The following is a 20,558-nucleotide window of genomic DNA, read 5'->3' on the forward strand; positions in this document are numbered from 1 at the left end:
TTGGAGGCACTGCGCCAGTCCTGTGGTCCTCTGCGTCACCCACGCTGGCCCTTTCAGGCACTGCGCAGCTCCTGGCTGGCTCTGTGTGAGCCTTGGCTGGCTTTGCGTGAGACCTGGCTGCTTCTGCGTCCCTCTCTCTGGCTACTGCGCTGATCCTCCCGGTGCTATCTCTGCCTCTCTGCGTTTGTATTCACTGCCCTTCAGTTGCAACTCTGATCACTCTCTCAACTTTTTCAGCAAACCCATCCCCAGAAAGTCGAAATCTTGATCTCTTGGTGTGTTCTCCAAGTGACCTTCAAGCCTCCTCTTATACTTTTCTTCTTGACAAATCAATGACCGAGATTAAGTCCCTGATCAACGGCTAAGATTAGTTCTGGCTTGATCCATGACTTTTGGACCATTCTAACACAGTTTTATATTAATTCAGATTAATATTTTATTTTCCCTAAGTTTAGACTTAGGGACTCCATTAAAAATATTAATTATTTTAATATCTCCCAAACTGTTTAGAATCTGCCCAAACCGTTTCTGGGTATTGGAGATCGCATGTGCTTTAGCCTCTCCACCAATTTTCATGGCTAGAGCACATCCGATGCTATCTCAAATCGACAGTAAATTCCCTCATATATTTTAGCCAGTGTTTCTCTCAGATAGAAATGTTAGTTTGGCGTCATTTTATTGTACTCTTAATTTCACTGCTGCATAATAATAAAAACCCTCAATTGTTGCACCAATTTTCCCACATTGGGTTTTTACGCAGACATTTGTCCAAAAATAATTGTCATTTTTATATGTGTGTGCTTTATATTTCTCAGTTCCAACATTTTATTTTCCGCAACGTTTTTATTGGGAAGAAATTGCAGTGTGAGTAATTCGTTATTTTGCCATAAACAAAAAAAACTGCATCATTAATTTATTTGTTAGAAGAATTTTTTCCAGTTGCTGCATTTCAAGGAATTTTCACACCACTTAGCCTATCCTCCACCCTCAAACCAATGGCCATGATCCTCTCAACCAACACTGCTTCTCAATCACTGAAATGGGGCAACCAACCTCCCTCTCAACCACAAATATTTGGTAAATAGATTGGTTTTTGTTGGCTAATCACTTTTATCAGCTATGGGTTCTCACGACTCTGATACTATGTAGAAAAATATGGGTCCTTGTAGCCCCTCCGGTTTAGTTTGCTTTGGATATCATTATTTAATGACCAAAACCCATTTCATTGTAGTTGATATATATAAACATAAGTTTGCATTCGCACAAAACACTGCTTGGCTACCTCTGATCGTTACACAACTCATAAAATAAATTCACACAAGCATGCACATAAAATTATGACACTTGATTTTTGGTTAATCTTTGACCTTGGAAAAACCCACAAGGGGAAAACTAGTCTAGGAGGAGTTTTTATTGCTTTTCATAGAGAAATTATTTACACAATATTAATTACATAGGGTACTTATATCTCCCTGCTAATGTCTAGGAAATGGTGTGGCTGTTCTTGGAATTTGTGCACAGTTCAACAATCATTGCTCTAGTGTTGCACACCTTTGTTCAACATATTAGTCCCTCAAACTTTATCCCTATGCCCTGAATTTCTTCCTTGCAACTCAGGCCATAGACTCGTAAAATCAACCTTGAATTTCGTTTCTGTACATTGAATGGCAACCGTGTTTTTCGTGCCAGGGAAAGCCCTTTTCGCCTAAAAATTTGCGCTATCAGACTAGTGTAAACTCCTTGATTTTCTGGCCAGACCTTGCCGCAAAAATCTCACTGTAATAGCCTTGAAAAATGCGTTGTTTGACCTGAACCTCCTTGAAACTTTTGCTGGAATTCCTGCTTGAACCTTCTCAATATATGTGCCTCAGTCCCAACCTAGTGCATGCTTGATCTCCTAGATTTTCGGGCCTCTGCTACAACAACAAATATGCTGGTGCTCCTCAAAAAATCGCAGTGGAAATGTCTTTTCTTCGATATGTTATTATTGTGTTCTCTTCATCAAGACAATTAGCAATACGTACAATAAAAGACAAGTGACACAGTATGTAGGCTTCTCAGCCAGGGCCAAAACCTCACTTCTCGAGAGGAAACCCCGATCAAAATTCTTCTTCTAGATCTTCTATTGATAAGAACCAAGACCATGACACAGACACTTGACTCTATCCTCCAAAAACATTGTCACTAACCTTGATGCTCTGCCTCTTCCCTTCCTCGCCTTTCTTCTTGATCTTGAACTGCTCTCCTTAGCTCCTTCTAGAGAAACTCAGTCTCTATCCTTCACTCTCCTTCTTATTGACTTCCTCTAGAAAAGCTCGGTCTCTGTGATGTCATTGGCTTCCTCTAGAGAATCTCGGTCTCCTAGAAGACTCCTTCCTTCGCTACTATAGGAGAAACTTCTCCTTCCTTGCCCCAGAAGAGACCTCCTCTTTGCTGCCCCAGAAGAATCTCTTCTTTGTTGCCCAGAAGAAACCTCCTCCTTTGCTGGTCTAGAAGAACTCTTCTTGGCTGCCCCAGAAGAAAGTCTTTCGCTACCTCAGAAGAAACTCTTTCACTGCCCTTCCTTTGCACTTCTCTTCTGCCTCTTCTTCGCTTTCTGTTTTGCCTTTGCTTCACACTTTTCCTTCATTGAATTCAAGTTGAGTTGCATGCTTGAAATGGACAAGTGTGTGTATATATAGTTATACACCTCACAACATGTCCTTTAGGCCGGCATGACAGTTGGAGGTAGGCCGACTTGTTCTACTGAGTTCCTTCATTGTTTGTAGGCCGACTTGAAGAGGATAGATGACAAGTTCTTGGAGGATGCTTTACATAGACAAGATTGACCTTTTACAAAGTGTAACATGACTTCATTACATGACAATGATTCTAGTATTTTATGACTAGATGACACATAAATCCTAAAGACTCTCAATGGGAGTGTTGACTCAAAACAAAATCGCTTGCTTATGAAACCCATGAAGTAAGTCAATAAAATAATTTTATTTTGCTTATTTACATCTCATTACATAAAATCATATTTACATGTCATTATGAAGACCGAACCTAATTATACTTTTCAACACTCCCTGTTAACTAGGGAGGTATTCATAATGGTACTTGGACTTTCTCAATCTGAAGAATCTCTCATAAGAAGAATTCAGATTTGTAACTTATTTGTATAGCATCATATTAACCAAAATTGTTACATAGCAAGGCCTTCACTAACAACTCCATCTCTCCACAAGACGTGAGCTTCAATGCTGGTGAGACCAATGATTTATAAACACCATCATGATTGTCTCTATCGGAACATACCCCACCAGAGTTATCTTAGGATATTTTCCATGGGGACTATTCTTATCTTGGACTCCCCAATCCTCAAAGAATATCGGTCCTCCATGACTACTCTTTCTTGGGATGCCCTATCTCATCCCCAAATAGAATCAGATGCCAAATGATTACACAATCCTCCATTCTGTCTTCCCAAGTGAAGACCAGAACGACATGTCTATCTCTCCTTTTCAAACTAGGAGGACATATTCCATTAAAGGAATGTACTCATTCCTATCACAAAGGAATGTACCTAAGCTCCCTGCTTAGGAATTTTCCAAGTTTCTTCCAAGTAAGAAACTTCTTTTTAGGCTCCCTCTTAACCAAGGACCTATTGCAACTCCTCATGTGGAGATCCTGGAAAAACAGCTGCTTGAAAAGCTCCTTCCTTCAATGTCATGAACTTCTCCTTCATTGATGAGTCTTCATCTTTGGGAACTTCTACATAGGGCACAGATCATCCATCACTTTTATCCATGAGTTAGTCATGTCCTTAACTCATCAGAAAGTGATCCATCAAATTTTCTATCTGGCTTTGCTTCATGTCATTATGCTTTCATGCCATATTTTTTGGAGGGACATTGCATCCTTCTATATGGTCCACTTGGAAGTCATTAACAAATTTCCCTTTGGCAGTCCTACACAAGCCCATCCAGATATTAGTTAAAAAATAATCAATGAACACTTCAAATCAAAGTTACCTTTGTGATGATCTTTCACCATGGCATCTTCCTGTAAGTATTAACGTCCTGCATGCATATTGTCACATCTCCCACAGATATCCATTGTCAAGGGTCTCTATCTTTCTCCGACTTCTATCAGAGTCTTCACATCTTCTGGGAGATATTCTAGTTAAATCCTCTTGGACGTCGGATGTTGAACGCGTTCTACCTTTGTTGCATATTATCACGATCACTTCCTATCTTTTCACACTTCATTCCAAGGAGCTTCCAATCATAGTTCCTTAATTGTAGTCAGCTTTCTCATGATTCATATGAGAACCTATTATGTTGATTTCATCTAGTGTGATTTATGCTTTGCTGCATTCTTTCAGAGGAGGAGATTCTTTTTTCTCTTAATCATATTTCTCAAGATGGAAATAGTGATCCATATTATCTGCAACCATATGACATGACTTTCATAATAATTTATGTAAGCATACATATGTCATCTTCCTTTCAGTCATCTAGATTTCCTGTAGTAGCTCCATTCAAAAGGACTTTATCCTTCAAACCCGCTTTCCTGTTCTTTCATCATACCATCATCCCTTGAATCCCATGAGTTGGAATTCCTGATGAAAATCTTTGCTTCCTTTCTAGATCAGTGATTCCTTTGATAAGGATTTCATTAGAGAAACTTGAGGATGTTTCATATCCTCACCCGACATATGTTTTCTTTATTGACTATGATGATCCCAGTCGATGATGACCTCTGCTTCTTTCTATAAGTATCAATGAGGTTTCCTAAGAGCTTATTATTCTTTGTAAACAATTTATTCCAAACACACTTTCTGTTTCCATGTCATGAGCTCTTACTACTAATGCTTCTATCACGATGCTATTTTCTAATCTGATGCATTCTATCTTGTTTACATTGCATCCTATCTAAAGCTTACAAGTGAAAGATACCTTCTAGTGAAGAAGATCTCTGAGTCATAGTAGAGATCTTTTACTTCATTCTTAAGTTTCTTTGACTCAGGCTCTTTCACTTCTTCAGTAATGTGGGCTTCTTCCCTATTCCTCTTGTCCTTACTACATTGAGGAAAATCTCTTCTATAGTGCCCAAGTTCTTGACACCCATAGCATCTTACTTTATCCATGTTCCTCTTTTTCTTTGGAGGATCAAACTTTCCAAATTTCCTTTTTCTTTTTGTCACTGCTTGATCCCTTCTAATTGAGTTTTTGTTACTTTCTTTCTTCAACCTATCCTCTTCTGCGTTACAGAGAGACCATAATCTGATGAATGGGATAACTTCCTCTTCACTAGTAGATATGAGGTTACCTTGCTCATTAGTCAATGCCTTTAGAATAACAAAGATTATTTCATTGTCAGATACCATCTCTCCTAGATCCTGCAATTGTCCTTTTATTTGAGATGCTTTTGAAAGACACGATGATATCCCTTCATCCTTTGACACCTTCAATTTATATAGATGAGATCTAAGTGTTATGATCTTTTCTATCATGCTCTTAGAGAAAAGTTCTATCAATTTATCATATATTTCTTTAGATGTCTCTAGCTCAGCTACATAGGAAATGAGTGGATCTTTGATAGACTCCTTTAGAATCTTTTGAGCCTTGAGATCCCTTTCCATGTATTCAGATAATGCTTGTTCTTCAGATGGCTTGGAGACCTTTCCATGAACATGATCAATGACTTCATTTACTTCGAGGACTATTTCTATCCTTATTTTCCATGCAAGGTAGTTTGATATCCCAACCAACATTTGGTTCTCCTTGAAACATGAAGTCATTTTCACTAGATTAGATTATAATAAAATGTACTTACTTGAGAAGATAGGATCTTCAACTTGATGATGAACTTGTTGCTTTGAATGATCTCTTTCAAGTGAGATCCTTTCGATCCAACCTTAGATTTGAAGAGCTTCCATTTCTTTGGTGGTGTATGTCCTTTGGATTGCTTCTAGGGTTTCGGTCTTTCTACATGCTTCCTCCTTGTAGATGATTTTAAGATTCTTGTTGGTGTAGATTTCTTCGATCTAGGGTTTTGAAGATCTTGCCCTAGGTAGCCCTTGAATCTGCTATGATCCTTCTTCGGTGCATTGGGTTTTCCTCTCGAGAAGTGAGAGGTTTTGGCCCTGGCTGAGAAGCCTACACACTATATGCAGTTGTCCATCTGGCAAATGTAGTTCTGATCATTATATTCCTTATATAATATATTTTGCTTTTTCGTTCCTAAAAAAAAAAAAAACCATCATTGGAAAAATAATGCATAATAATCTTCAATATATTAAAAATAAAGGAGAAAAAATAATATGGGCAATCTGTTACAGACTGAAAAAGAGAGAGAGGAAAGAAGTTTTAATCCCCAAACAAACATAATTTGGAGATCATCTAAAATGATAATCATTTCTCTGTAATAGAAAGTCACAAAGATAATATTTTGAAAACATACAAACATTGGATTGCTGAGATCCTCCATGGAGGAAAACATCGTTGTATGGAAATTCCAAAAAGGCGAGAGACATAATCATAGTGAGGACAACAAGGACAAAAAGAGACATAAACAAAAAGTACCTGATATCCTTAGAAAGCATCAGGTAAGGAAAACTCTGAGATAGAGAACACCTGCTTATCTGAAAATACCTTCATATGCCATATACCTGGGGACGTTAACAGGCCACTAATTCGTCATTATAATTACAACTATTTAATGTCTATTTCATCCATTTCTACCATTTTTTATCACGTCATTTATAATAATTTATCATATAATTCCATTTTATAATTATTGATGCTCTTAAGGATAAATATTATTTTTTCTCCTTTATTTTTAATATATTGAAGATTATTATGCATTATTTTTCCAATGATGGGTTTTTTTTTTTTTAATATATTTTGTTTTTTCAGGAACGAAAAAGCAAAATATATTATCTAAGGAATATAATGATCAGAACTACATTTGCTAGATGGACAACTGCATATGAGCTAAAACCGGACTGGTGGGCAATCTGTTACAGACTGAAAAAGAGAGAGAGGAAAGAAGTTTTAATCCCCAAACAAACATAATCTGGAGATCATCTAAAATGATAATCATGTCTCTGTAATAGAAAGTCGCAGAGATAATATTTTGAAAACATACAAACATTGGATTGCTGAGATCCTCCATGGAGGAAAACATCGCTGTATGGAAATTCCAAAAAGGCGAGAGACATAATCATAGTGAGGAACACAAGGACAAAAAGAGACATAAACAAAAAGTACCTGATATCCTTAGAAAGCATCAGACCAACTCAGGAGCAAATAGTCTACAAGCCATGAAAAACTATCAGAGAATCCATGATATGTAAATTTCTCTTTCTAGTAGGTAAGTTTGTTAGGCAGTACACTAGAATACTCATAAAAATACATGAAGTCTTGAACACCAGCCCAGGAGAAGAGACTACGTTCCTATCTCATGGCTTAGATGTTTATCATTTTACAGTCGTTTGTAATAGGATCTTGCTCCAGCAAAGCTTTTGATAATATATCAACTTAAAAAAAAAACCACTAAACTCAATTGTGTCAATGTAGAATAATATACATAAGAGAAAATAAAATTATATTATCCACATCAATGCTTGAAATAGCCTTAAATTATCCATGAGTGGTGAGCCAGGGGGTGAATGTGGGGCACTATTAAAGTTACATCAGGTTTAAAGTCCTTTTACATAGTGAGGTTGTTCTTCAATAGGGTTGAAGCATAATCATAAGGAAGTATTGCTAATTGTCTTCTCAGCCAGGGCCAAAACCTCTCACTTCTCGAGAGGAAAACCCAATCAAAATTCTTCTTCTAGATCTTCAATTGATAAGTACCAAGACCATGACATAGACCCTTGACTCTAGTATCCTTCCAAGAACCTTGTCACTAACCTTGATGCTCTGCCTCTTCCCTTCCTCGCCTTTCTTCTTGATCTTGAACTGCTCTCCTCGACTCCTTCTAGAGAAACTCGGTCTCTATCCTTCACACTCCTCCTTCTTGACTTCCTCTAGAGAAACTCAGTCTCTATGATATCACTGGCTTCCTCTAGAGAATCTCGGTCTCTAGATCTATATCTTGTTCTCCTAGAAGAATCCTTCCTTCGCTACCCTAGGAGAAACTTCTCCTTCGCTGCCCCAGAAGAAACCCCCTCTTCACTGCCCCAGAAGAATTTCTTCTTCGCTGCCCAGAAGAAACCTCCTTCACTCGTCCAGAAGAACCCTTATTTTTTGCCCTAGAAGAAACTCTTTCGCTGCCCTTTCTTTGCACTTTTGTTTCACCTTTGTTTCGCACTTTTCCTTCACCAAATTCAAGTTGAGTTGGTGCTTCAAATGGAGGACGAGTGTGTGTATATATATATTATACACCTCACAACATGTCCTTTAGGCCGACATGACAGCTGGAGGTAGGCCAACTTGTTCTAGAGAGTTCCTTCATCGTTTGTAGGCCGACTTGAAGAGGATAGATGACAAGTTCTTGGAGGATACTTTACATAGACAAGATTGACCTTTTACAAAGTGTAACATGACTTCATTACATGACAATGACTCTAGTATTTTATGACGAGATGACACATAAATCCTAAAGACTCTCAATGGGAGTGTTGACTCAAAACAAAATCACTTGCTCATGAAACCCATGAAGCAAGTCAATAAAATAATTTTATTTTTCTTATTTACATCTCATTAGATAAAATCATATTTACATGTCATTATGAAGACCGAATCTAGTTACACTTTTCAACACTAGAGCCCTTCATACTTGAGTTCCCTCCTTTCACCATCCCTTTGAAATAGATTTTGTTCAATTCTAAGCTACTTTTATAAACAGTTGAAGGTATATTTTTATCTCCATTCTCTGATTTTGTCCAAATCTTTATTATTAACTTGTGTCAGTGAGTAATGCAAAGAAACAACTTTCAGTGGGCAATTCTTCCTCTCTCTCATGCTTCTTTTGTATGCTCCTATCACATGGCAAACTCCTAACACGACAATTGTGAAAAAATGCTAAGCATAGTTCCAAATCTTTATTATTAACTTGTGTCATTGAGTAATGCAAAGACACAACTTTCAGTGGGCAATTCTTCCTCTCATGTTTCTTTTGTATGTTCTTATCACATGCCAAACTCCGAACACAATAATTGTGAATAAATGCTAAGCATATTTTTTTTGCAAGCTTTAGGTTCAGAATAATATTATCGGTCTTGGATATGCCTAAGATTCATGTTGTAATTCCTGCTTGCATTTGGCAGTAGATAAAATGAGATAACTTTTCTAATGTCCAGTGATGACCAAAATAGCTATGTTACCGGATCCGGCAGAGGCAAGAGGAATATTGCCGGATCCACGGATCTGAACCGGATCCGGATACGATACACCAAAAATACGTCTAAAATACGTATTTTATAAATATACAGTTTTTGGAAACGGTAAACTTTCCCAGGATACGAATCCCGCTGGTGGCTGCCGGAAACAGTGAAATGGTCATGGAAAAGTCAAAAAAACGGACTTTTTTTAGGTTTCGATTGTCGTTGTAAGTTTAGATTGTCGCTGTAAATTTATGCTATTCTGACTTTCTACCCATTAATGTTTCTAAACTCCCAGCAGCCGCAAAGATCGTTTCACGTTATGCGGGCAAAATTTTGACGTTTTCTCTCTCTGATTTTATAAATTAAATATGATTCCCGAGTCTGGCACTTCAGGCAATTCGATTAATTTTGACTTCTCCTTAATCTGGATAGCTCTATTTCCATTCAGGAGAGAAATGGGAAACAATATAATTTCATATAATACACAAGCATCTGCACGCGCTCCAAGGATCCGGATAACTAGGATGCCGTGTAGGCAATAAATTAGAAGTGCATTAATAATTTCTAGAGTTTTGATTTTTATATGTTTTAAAGAAAAATATTTGGGAACCATAGATTTTTTAATATTCTTAAAATTTGACAAAAATAATTGCCTTGCCCTATGTCTTTTATATTTTTAGAATATTTTAAAATTTACTATAGCATAACCATATGGGTAGATGTCGTTCATATAAATAAAATTTATATAAAATTATAAATATTAATATAAAATTCTATAATATAAAGTTATTAAAACTAAAATTAGAATAATTTTAAATCTCTAAAACATTAATGGGTAGAAAGTCAGAATAGCATAAATTTACAGCGACAATCGAAACTTAGCCAGCCAAGAACACTGTCATCAGTCAGCCGTTGTCCGCACGCTGCCGTCAGTCAGTGATTGCCCCAGCCAGCAAGGCTTAGCCACGGTGCTCAGCCACCGCCTCGTTTTCTGCCCGTTGTTGCTCAGCGGACAGGTTAAAAAAAAAAATTCAAACGTCATATAAAATACACAAGAAAATTATAATCGCTTATAATACAAGACATTATAAACTTTAATGAACGTGGATGTGACGAAAATTATAATAGACTTATTGTTAATTTAAATATTTAAAGTTTAAAAAGTAAGTTTTTATTTTAATCAATTTTAAAATTTCTCTTCATGTTTAAAAAGTAAGTTTTCTAAAATAAGTTTAATATAGATATTATAACTAATAATTGATTTTTAAATATTTATAAATGATGCATTAATTTTATTATAATTAAATTAATAATTATTTTAAATATTTATAAATGATGCATTAATTTTATTATAATTAAACTAATAATTATTTTTAAAGTATTACATTGAATTATATATTTAAAAATTCACATATGTTTTTTATTTTTATATAAATTTAATTAATGTTTAATTAATATTAATAAATGATACATTAAATATGAAATTATTTATACAATAATTATTTATTGTATGTAAAATTTATATATTTAAAAACTAACTTATGATTTTATTTTTATATTAATATAAATTTTAATTATAAAAATTTTAATTTTTTTTATTTGCTTGTACTTGACGTTTCCTTGCCGTTTCCGGATCCTGGCTTTTCAAAAAATTAGCGGATCCGTATCCGAATCCGTATCCGGATCCGGATCCGAATCCTGGTAACTTAGCAAAATAGTTCAACGGGACTGAAATAAAGTAGATTCAACAGAATTATCTGATGGATTGCCCAGGCTAACTTATAACTCGTGAAACATAATGTAAACTAACTCACTCACTCTGCAAACAAATACATGAGAAGAGTGCAGAAGGGGTAGGACCAGGAAAGTACCATTGAAGAAAAAGAGAGAGAGATAGGATGAATAGGGTAACATTTTATTTTTATTTTTGACGTGTTATTTCACTTATGAGTTTGTTTCTAAGACTTCCTCACACTTCCTTTTGTTGGCTTTCAGATTTTTACAGAGATGCAAAATGATTTCTTGGTAAATTTTGTCTTCTGTAATACTACCCAGCGTTATATTCGCCCATTGAAAGTGTGCCAAAGACCAGTTCAGCGGACACCTGTTCCACATGGGAAGTCCAGTTTTTACTGCGGCTCATATGTAAGTGAAGGCTTCTGTTAGTTGGATATTAGTTATATTTTGAATTATTTATTTATTACGTAGGTGTATTACAATATTCAGTGAGTCCTGTATGTCCCAATCTTTGCTTTTGCTATTGTATTTCCTTATTTTCCATTTTCATAATTTGTAGAAACAATTTCCAAATATATATATATATATATATATATATATATATATATATATATTCGTTAATCTTTATTTTATGGAAATTGAAGGGAAGAGATTTATTAAATTGAAGATGTAAGAAAGAGAGATACATTCACCTGCTCTTTCAAAAGAAGAGAACTCAAAGCATGTGAATTATTTAAAAATAGTAGGGTCCCAACATAAAACTGGGCTTATAACAAGATAGTGTGTCTGCGGTTTGAATTTTAACTACAAGCCAGTTATAAAGCAGATTTAGAAGTTGCAAAGATCTTGGTACAAAGAGATGAAATATATAAAATAAACTGCTTGCTTGAACTAAGCCTTGGACTTCTGTGAAGGAGCATTTCCTATCTTGGGACTATCTAGACTGGAACTGTTAGTATTGTCTATTTTAGGTGTTTCCCTCTTGTATCACCTTTTGTTTTGCACAATGTGTCTGTGCTGTGATATGGTTTTTATTTGGATTGATGAAACCTCTAATTGTCACGACTCATAAGACCAGAGTCTCTGTTTCTCTTGGGATTTAGGGTGGGTGATAGTTATGGCGAAATCAAAGATGTGACTGATTGCTTTTCTTGTTGGTTTGAGCTTTACTGCCTTTTCTAGACCGACTGTGCTTTGCCAAATACTTTCGGGTGAATGACATTTGTGATGAAATCAGAGACGTGACATCTGAATTTTGATTTTCTTTGTTTATTTGAGCTTCATGTGGTTGTAGACATTGGTTTTGTCAAAATGGGTCAACTTTCCTAGCCTTCTATCTTGCAGCTTTTACAATGACCTGTTTAAGTTGGTATGCCATCTTCTTTAGGAGTCGGCTCCACAGCGCAAATGATCTTGTCTTCAGTGTTTATAGATATTTTGGATTTTACTCATTTTTTTCGTGATATGCAATGGATGTTGGTGTGGATGTTAATGCTATTTATTCAGTGTCTTAATTTCTTCACTTTCTATGTTCCAAACTGCCACATTTGGTGTTTGCATATCATTTTTTTCTATTTAATATGTTTGTATGTGAAGTTTCCATCTATGTTTAGCACTTTTGCCTGAACCAAGGCCTCTTGTTGATATATGACAGATAGTTGAGGAACCCAGCAGCTGCATATTGAATGGATTGTAGAATACAGCCCAAAGCCTCTCACAACCCCTTCCAGACCATTTCCCACACGCAAGTTAAAGTGTATGCCACAGTCTAGTGGACCATTTTGATGTCCGTTTTGGGCTAATTAAATCATCATGGGCTTCTAATTATCTCCTATAATGACGTATTTGGGCTTTCTCTAAATTGTTTGTTAGAGTAGAACAGGAGAATCCATCATCATGACTCTGAAACCAACATATCTTTGAGATGGAAAATTGGTTATCCTCTAGAAGCTGTGAATTTAGTTTTGACATAGCCAGAGTGGAAATCACCATTTGGATTAGCATCTTAACAAATTGTAGGACTGCTTTTGAATAACACCTATCATTATTGCTTGTGTTTCCTGTTCAAGGAATCATAAGAAACTTGTTGAAACTCTTCTTATATAGGCCCCATCTCAACTGTTGGTGATTTTTTTTGCAAATAACAGTCTGGCCTGCCTTTAACTTCAATAAAATATACAGATTCATTTTCTTTACATCCTGCAATTCACTATTTCTCCATGATCGAGTTTTTTGGCAATGACTTAAGAATTTTTTGTTCAGATTTTTAGTGATTTTATGGATGAAATAAAAGGGAGCTTTGACTGCTGTAAAGTAACTTTGATCATATTATAATCTGTAAACCTATTGATATTTTTTTTTTGGTTTCTTGTCTTTTGAAAACATGTTTTGGTATTTTACCTTTTTCTACAGGATTTGAACACGGCCTATCAAGCTTTTGCCCAATTGTACAGCAAGTTCTTTGGGTTACCTCATATGTTTGCTTTAGTCAAGTTGCTTGGTTCGAGATCAATCCCTTGGCTTGTTCGGGCTCTTCTTGACTTGCTTACACACAAGGTAATTTCTATGTCCTGTGAAAGAATAAATTGGTTTGGGTCCTATAGTAAAGAAAGGTAAACATGGCAGAAAGGGCTATAGATATAAAGTTAAAAGGAGTAAATGCTTGTAAGTGCTTGAACACTGCCTAAAGTCTTTACGCTCTTGATTTTGTTTTCTTCTCCTTGGAGATGGTGCTTCTTATATATTTTCTGTCTATAGTAGATTGTTTAGGGTTAACCCTTTTGGGTCTACACCCTTGTTATGTTTAATTGATTTTGAGCTTTATTGTTTTCAGAGATGCTCAAGGCTCTCTATTACGTCCCTCTTAATACCCGATGTGCTTCATAGTCCCTTTGTTATACTTTGGTCACTCATGGACAGTAATATAATTTGTTTTTTTTTCTTTTTCTTTTTTTCTGACATGCTGTAACAAAAATAGATAATTGGTTCCTTTTGCTCTTCATGTCTATTAAACTCTGGTTTCTTCATGTCCCATATATGTATGCATGTATCAGCAGATAAAAGCATTAATTGAATGAGCAGTATGTAAACATTCAGCTACCATTTGCAACTGTAGATGATAAAACAATGGAAGAAATGAGCTAAATGGACATTGTTACCCACCAAAGTGGGTGACCCTACAGGAGAAATTTTTTCTCCCATTCTTTACATTCAGCTGCCAGCCATGGGGTCCCTGACAGCCACCACTAGTTGACAATGTGCCATTTTATTTCTGCCATCTGCATCAGTCGTATGCTTCTCACCCATCCGGCAAGAGCACATGGATGAAGGTGGGCTTCCAATCAAAAGGTACTTTATTCATTTTGCAATCAGGTGCTTATGCTTGTTTGTATTTGGGCATTTGATATGGATTATGGGGAGACCTAGAGGAATGACGGGTTTTGACCAAGATCTTGTTCCCTCACCCTAAATGTGGGGTTAATTTTCGATTCTAGTCTAGTGGGACCTCCCCTAATGGCCCAATGGGTATAGGAGGTGCATTACTCAAGAAGTCTTGATATAGATAGTGTTGTTCCATCTATCCCCATTCCATACTTACCACTTTCCATCATACACGATGAACCCATATTCCACCTCCATTCTTCAGGTGCATCTGACCATTGATACTTTGGGATTTGGCACCCATACATCCACATACTTGGGTAGGCCCAAGGTTGATGTAGCTAAAAGAAAAGGAGAAAGTATATTATGGCCACAAGATAAAATTAAAGAATATCAAAATGAAAAAGATGGCCGGGACATGCACATTAGCACATGGGAAAAAGCTTTGCATAAGCTCTACCTCACTCATTATGGCCATCACCCTCTTCCTGAGCACATATTGCTCCATTATATCATGAAAAAGAACCCTTGCATGTCCCAACCTTGATGAGCAATTAAGGGGTAATACATCTACTATACTTCATTCAAAACAAGCTCTAAACCTTTGAGCTGTTGAAGAATCTAGGGCAGTTAGCATTAATAAGATTCTTCTAGGCATGATAACTATTTGAGAGGCATTTTTAATTTTCTTATTAGCACAATCTTCTCTTTGACATTGTTAGAGTGTGTGTTTCTTATTTCATCAAATAGCTACCAAAAACAAAGAAACAAGAACACAAGATGTTGGCATTCTGCCAGGGCCAAAACCTCTCCCTCTTGGAGAGGAAAACCCGCACATAATTCTTCTTATAGAGATTCCAATTGATGAATACCAAGACCATGACCCTTGACCTACTAGGCCACTCCAAGACCAAGACACCAATCCTCTCCTTACTACTGAGATCATCATCAACATTGTTGCTTCACCATTGAGGCCATCACTACTGCACCACTTGCTGCACCATGACTATTCCTTCATTGAGATCTTCATCACGACCTTGATTCCATGCACTGAAATCTTCATTATGACCTTGTCTTCATTAGGATTATGATCGAGATGATGACTGTCATTATGTTGAGGTCTTGACTGCGTTTAGTATGTTGAGAGTGTATTACTTGTGAGATCACAATTGTGCTGAGACAGTGAGTGTATCCTCTCCATTTGATATGTCGAGACCATGGAAAATTTTGGGGGCTAATGTTCGCCCAATGGGCTAATTTTCCATGATTTTTCCGCAAAAAAGATTCGCCAATTTCCAATTTTATAAAAGATGATTCGCCCAATTTGGGAATATAAAATTAGTTTACCTTAAAAATCACCAACATTATATAGAGACTATATATAAAATTATCATAAATTTGAATAATTTTACAAATATATCAATAAATATTTTATAGTTTGCATACTAGGGATTAGTGAGATTCGCCAATGTTTTTAAACTTCAAGAAAATTTTCCATCCTTAAAATTCTCCTTGGTCGAGACAATGATTAGCACTGTGATCTTCATTATCTTATTTATACTGAAACAATGACTGTACTCTTGCACCGAGATTATCATCATAGTTAGGCTGAGACTGTAATCTGCTCACTGAAGTTTTCCACGAGACAATGTCCTCCTGTAATGTGGATTAGATCCTTGTACCCATCCAAGAGAATCCGAGTTACTTATCCGAAGTGTTTGTCCTCCTGTGGTTGACCGAGATTCCTGCACCATCCGAAGTTTCAGAGGTATCCGAATATGTCTTTCCTGTGGTGACCCCAACGGGGTATATATAGTGGTTTGTGTGTAGGTAAGCTGACTTGTATTCATGACTAGACATGTCACTTTAACTGAGCCAACATGACTGTTCTTCAATATACATTTTGAGGCTGAATTAATTGTGTTGATTTGGGGTAACATCAAATGTGCTCTAGCCATGAAAATTGGTGGAGAGGTTAAAGCACATGAGATCTCCAAGACCCAAAAATGGCTTGGGGAAATTCCACCCGATTATAGAGATATTAAAATAATTAATATTTTTAATGGAGTTCCTAAGTCTAAACTTAGGAAAATTAAAATATTAATGGGTATTAATATAAAATTGGGTGAGAATGTTCTAAATGACTTGGATCAAGCCAAATCTAATCTTAGCCGTTGATTAGAGACTTAATCTTGGCCGTTGAAGACTCAACAGAAAAAGTATAAGTGGAGGCTTCAGGGTCAGTTGGAGACACACCAAGATTGATCAGTCATTTCGATTTTGTGCAGTGGGGTTCGCTGAGAAAATTAGAACAAGTGATCTGAGTTGCAGCGAGGGGTAGTGAGTGCATAGTAGAGAGGCAAAGATAGTGCCGAAGGAACAACACAGAGGCAAAGAAGGCTACACAGAGCCAGCAGGAGCCACGCAAAGGGCCAGAGTGACTGCGTAGAGGCTAGCAAGGCCTACGTGGATGATGCAGAAGGCTAGAGATCCAACACATAGCAGTAGAAGGCTGACGTAGGGGCCTTCAAAGTGACGCAGAGGCCAACTTCCAGGAGGGCTAACGAAGAGCCTCAGAGAAGTGCAGGACAAATTTTCGTGGAGTAGACTTGCTGAATATTTGCTTTCGAAGAGAGGTATTATTGCCAGATAGATATCTTTGTTGGGTGAGCCATTTTGGCACCCTAGTTGTACTCAAGAAAGCTGCTTAATAATAAATCCCTCAGAATTGCTGCAACAGTTTTCCCTAGTTGGGTTTTTCCGGGGACGATTGTCCAAAAATAACGGTGTCCCTTGTGTCTTTGTCTATTCTTTCAGTTGATGATCTATAGATGGTTGAGACTGCATTTGCGTTTATTTTCAGTATTTATATGGTTAAATAACTTGTTAAGGAATAAATAAGTAGGTGAAATAAACCAGATAATGCAGGAAGAATTTCTAACGAGTTAGACTTAGAAATTTCAACATGGTATCAGAGCATTGCAGATCACAGGAGAATTGAAGGCACCGACTGAAATCAAAAAATTTGCAGCAGAAACAACTGTCCCAAGAGACAGAAGTTGTTCCTAACCAAAAAGCAGCAGAGGAGTGACGCAGAGGACCTGCATCATCATTTCGAGGCAGAGGAAGGCAGAAGAGGCTTACGAAGAGCTAGGTCATCCTACTCAGTCAGGTAGGCTTGATGCAGTTGGCCAAAAACTCAATTCAACCTTGCTGGGATTGCGCAGAGCTAAGAGGCTCGGTTTCTTTGGCTGCTGGGGCCTAGGGAGTTGTGGATAGATTGTGGATTGGGAAACTGGTGGGGTGCTGTTGCTATCGAAGAAAAACAATACCTAACGGGACAGAACCAAGGTAGAGGGAGCCATTGCCTTAAGGGATTTCTAGCCAAGAAATCCAAATCTGTGTTGCAGGTGCAAAGAGGATCGGAGAGGAGCAGTTCGACAATTGGCAAAAGGATTTCCGGGAGCGAAATTGAAACTCAGAGGGAGTCTAAGAGAGAACTTCCAGGAAGGAATTCGAGACTCAAAGGGAGTCGAGGAGAAGAGTGGAGATGACAATGAACGGACTGAGGGATCAAGACAGGTTAGACGAAGCCTCCAACTTTGTCATCTGGAAGGCCAGGATCCTATCTGTTCTGGATAGACATCGCATCAACGACTTCGCCTTGAGAACCGTGGCTATCACAGTCGACCCAACTGATAACGAAAGGTATGAGGATGCAATGGCCAAGGCAAAGTGCATAATCCTTGATGGGGTCAAGGATCATGTAGTTTAGGATATTGCTGATAAGAACACGGCAAGGAAAATGTGGGATACCTTGACGACATTGTATCAAGGCACTTCCCCGCAGAGGAAGATGCTACCGGAGAATCAACTTCGGTCGTATCAGATGCAGAAGGGGGGGGCAGATAGATCTATACCTCAGTAGGTTGTAGGAGATTCAGGACCAACTGACTTCCATAGGGGCCATGTCAGATCAGGAGTTCATGGTGAGGATCGCCCTGAACGCAGTCTCCGAGGAGCCGGAGACATTTGTCCAAATCATTTGGGTAGAGCGACTCTTCCAAGATGGGAAGAGATGTGGGCAACTCTTCGCCAAGAAGAGATCAAACGACTGACCAAGGTGGGAAGTAGCAACAAAGGAGGTTGAATCAAGAAAGAGGAGGAAGAGGATGCAACTCTCGCATCTGCGAGACAGCAGGGGAAGAGAAAGAAGAAGGACATCTCCAAGATAAAGTGCTTCCATTGTTGGAAGCTGGGTCATTATGCAATCCAGTGTTCTAGGAAGAAGAATAAGGGAGAGTCTTCTGACTCCAAGGTAGCTCTCGCTATGGCGGAGAAAGAAATCAAGACGGATGACGACTGTGACATGAGTGCTCATGCACCTCTAGAAACGAGGTGGGGAGACATCGAGCTGTAGTCAGGCGGACTATAGAAGATGAGGGGCAGGATCCTTGAGGTAGCCAAACTCTTGGATCATATCCGGCTATGGGGGCTTCGAGTGACAGTAGCAGGATGACGAATGTCGGTAGAAGCAAGATGCGGATGGAGTGACATAACAGTGCTACAGTGCAAGGATCTGTAGCAGTGCAGTGAGGGTTGCAGCAGTGCCCCAGGAACAAAGGTGTTGATTTGGGGTAGCATCGGATGTGCTCTAGCCACAAAATTTGGTGGAGAGGTTGGGGCACATGAGATCTCCAATACCCAGAAAGGGTTTGGGCAGATTCTAAACAGATCAAGAGTAAAATAATTAATATTTTTAATGGAGTTTCTAAGTCTAAATTTAGGGAAAATAAAATATTAATGTGTATTAATATGAATTTGTGTTAGCATGGTCCAAAAGACATGGATCAAGCCAGATATAATCTTAGCCGTTGATTAGGGACTTAATCTCGGCTGTTGAGATGTCAACAGGAAAAGTATAAGAGGAGGCTTGAGGGTCACTTGGAGAACACACCAGAGTGATTAGTCATTCTATTTTCTAGAGCGGGGTTTGCTAAGAGAGATATAATTAGTGATCGGGAGATGCAACTGAGGGGCATTTGAGTACAAAGAGACAGAGGCAGAAATAGTGCCACGAGAGCAACGCAGTAGCCGAGGAGAGTGACGCAGAGCCAGCAAGGGATCACGTAGAGGTAGCCGGGAGCTGCGCAGAGCCTCAAAGAGGCAAGCGTTGTTGATGCAAAGGGCCAGAGGGCTGACGCAGGCCTCCCAGGGCTGATGCAGACCCATCCGGGGTGACATAGAGCCAGCGTGAGGCAGACAGGGGTTGATGCAATCCAAAGAGACGCTGACGCTGGGGTTCTTGGGGCAGATTTGTGCTAAGTAGCTGTCGGAAGGATTATTCAGGATTTCAGCCAGAAGATTTGTTAGAAATTGAGAGGTATTACTGCCAAGAAAATTCTTTGTTGGGTAGGCCCGTTTCTACACCCAGACTGTACTCTAATATTGCTTAATAAGAAAACCCTTAGATTTCTGCACTGGTTTTCCCACATTGGGTTTTTCCTGGGACATTAGTCCAAAAATAATGGTGTCATATGGCGTGTTTGTTTCTGTTTCTTTTAGTTGCTGATCTGTAATATGTTGAGCATGTACTAGTGTTTATTTTCAGTGTTTACATTGTAAATAACTTGTTAAGGAAAATAACAAGTAGGTAGGAATAAATCAGATAAAGTGCATGGAGGGTTTTTAACTAAGTAAAATTAGAAACTTCAACAAAAGGTGGTTGCAGCAGTGCAGAAAAGCATAGAGGTGTTTGCAGCAGTGCGAGAGGCACAAAGTTGTTGCAGCAGCGCAGAGGCAACAAAGGAAGAACAAGATAGTAGCAGAGGGAGCTTGAACATCAAGAGGGTTTCTAGCTTGACAAGGATGTCAGTGGTTGGGTAGATTAGTTACTTCCTTCTTAGTAACTGAGTTGCAGTGCGACGATTAGCAGTGGTAGTGCTATAGATAGCACGATGCAGCATGATGAGAGAGAACTGCAGTGCAAATGCAGTGTTGGGAGGAAGGACCAACAGTAGCACGGATGCAGAGGGAGTTGCAGTACAGATGTAGCAGTAGTAGTGGTAGAGCCATGGGCAGTAGTACAGGAGGCAATAGTGCAGAGGATGTTGGGCAG

At 38.1% G+C, this 20,558-nt stretch overlaps 1 protein-coding gene across 2 annotated transcripts in view; it reads left to right on the forward strand.

The window, feature by feature from the left end:
* The window catches only part of PIR121 (transcription activator), a 481,847-nt gene that overhangs the window by 274,927 nt on the left and 186,362 nt on the right, over positions 1 to 20,558 (forward strand). For both annotated transcript variants that reach the window (XM_089411826.1, XM_089411827.1), the window contains 2 exons: positions 11,318 to 11,467; positions 13,472 to 13,615. In XM_089411826.1, the coding sequence (XP_089267952.1) occupies positions 11,318 to 11,467; positions 13,472 to 13,615 (294 nt within the window). The remainder of the gene's footprint in view (positions 1 to 11,317; positions 11,468 to 13,471; positions 13,616 to 20,558) is intronic.

The sequence above is a fragment of the Pinus tabuliformis genome, chromosome 3_1 (genome assembly GCF_031772625.1).
Source record: "Pinus tabuliformis cultivar Carrire ecotype Pingquan chromosome 3_1, CPIR1, whole genome shotgun sequence".
Lineage (NCBI taxonomy): Eukaryota > Viridiplantae > Streptophyta > Pinopsida > Pinales > Pinaceae > Pinus > Pinus tabuliformis.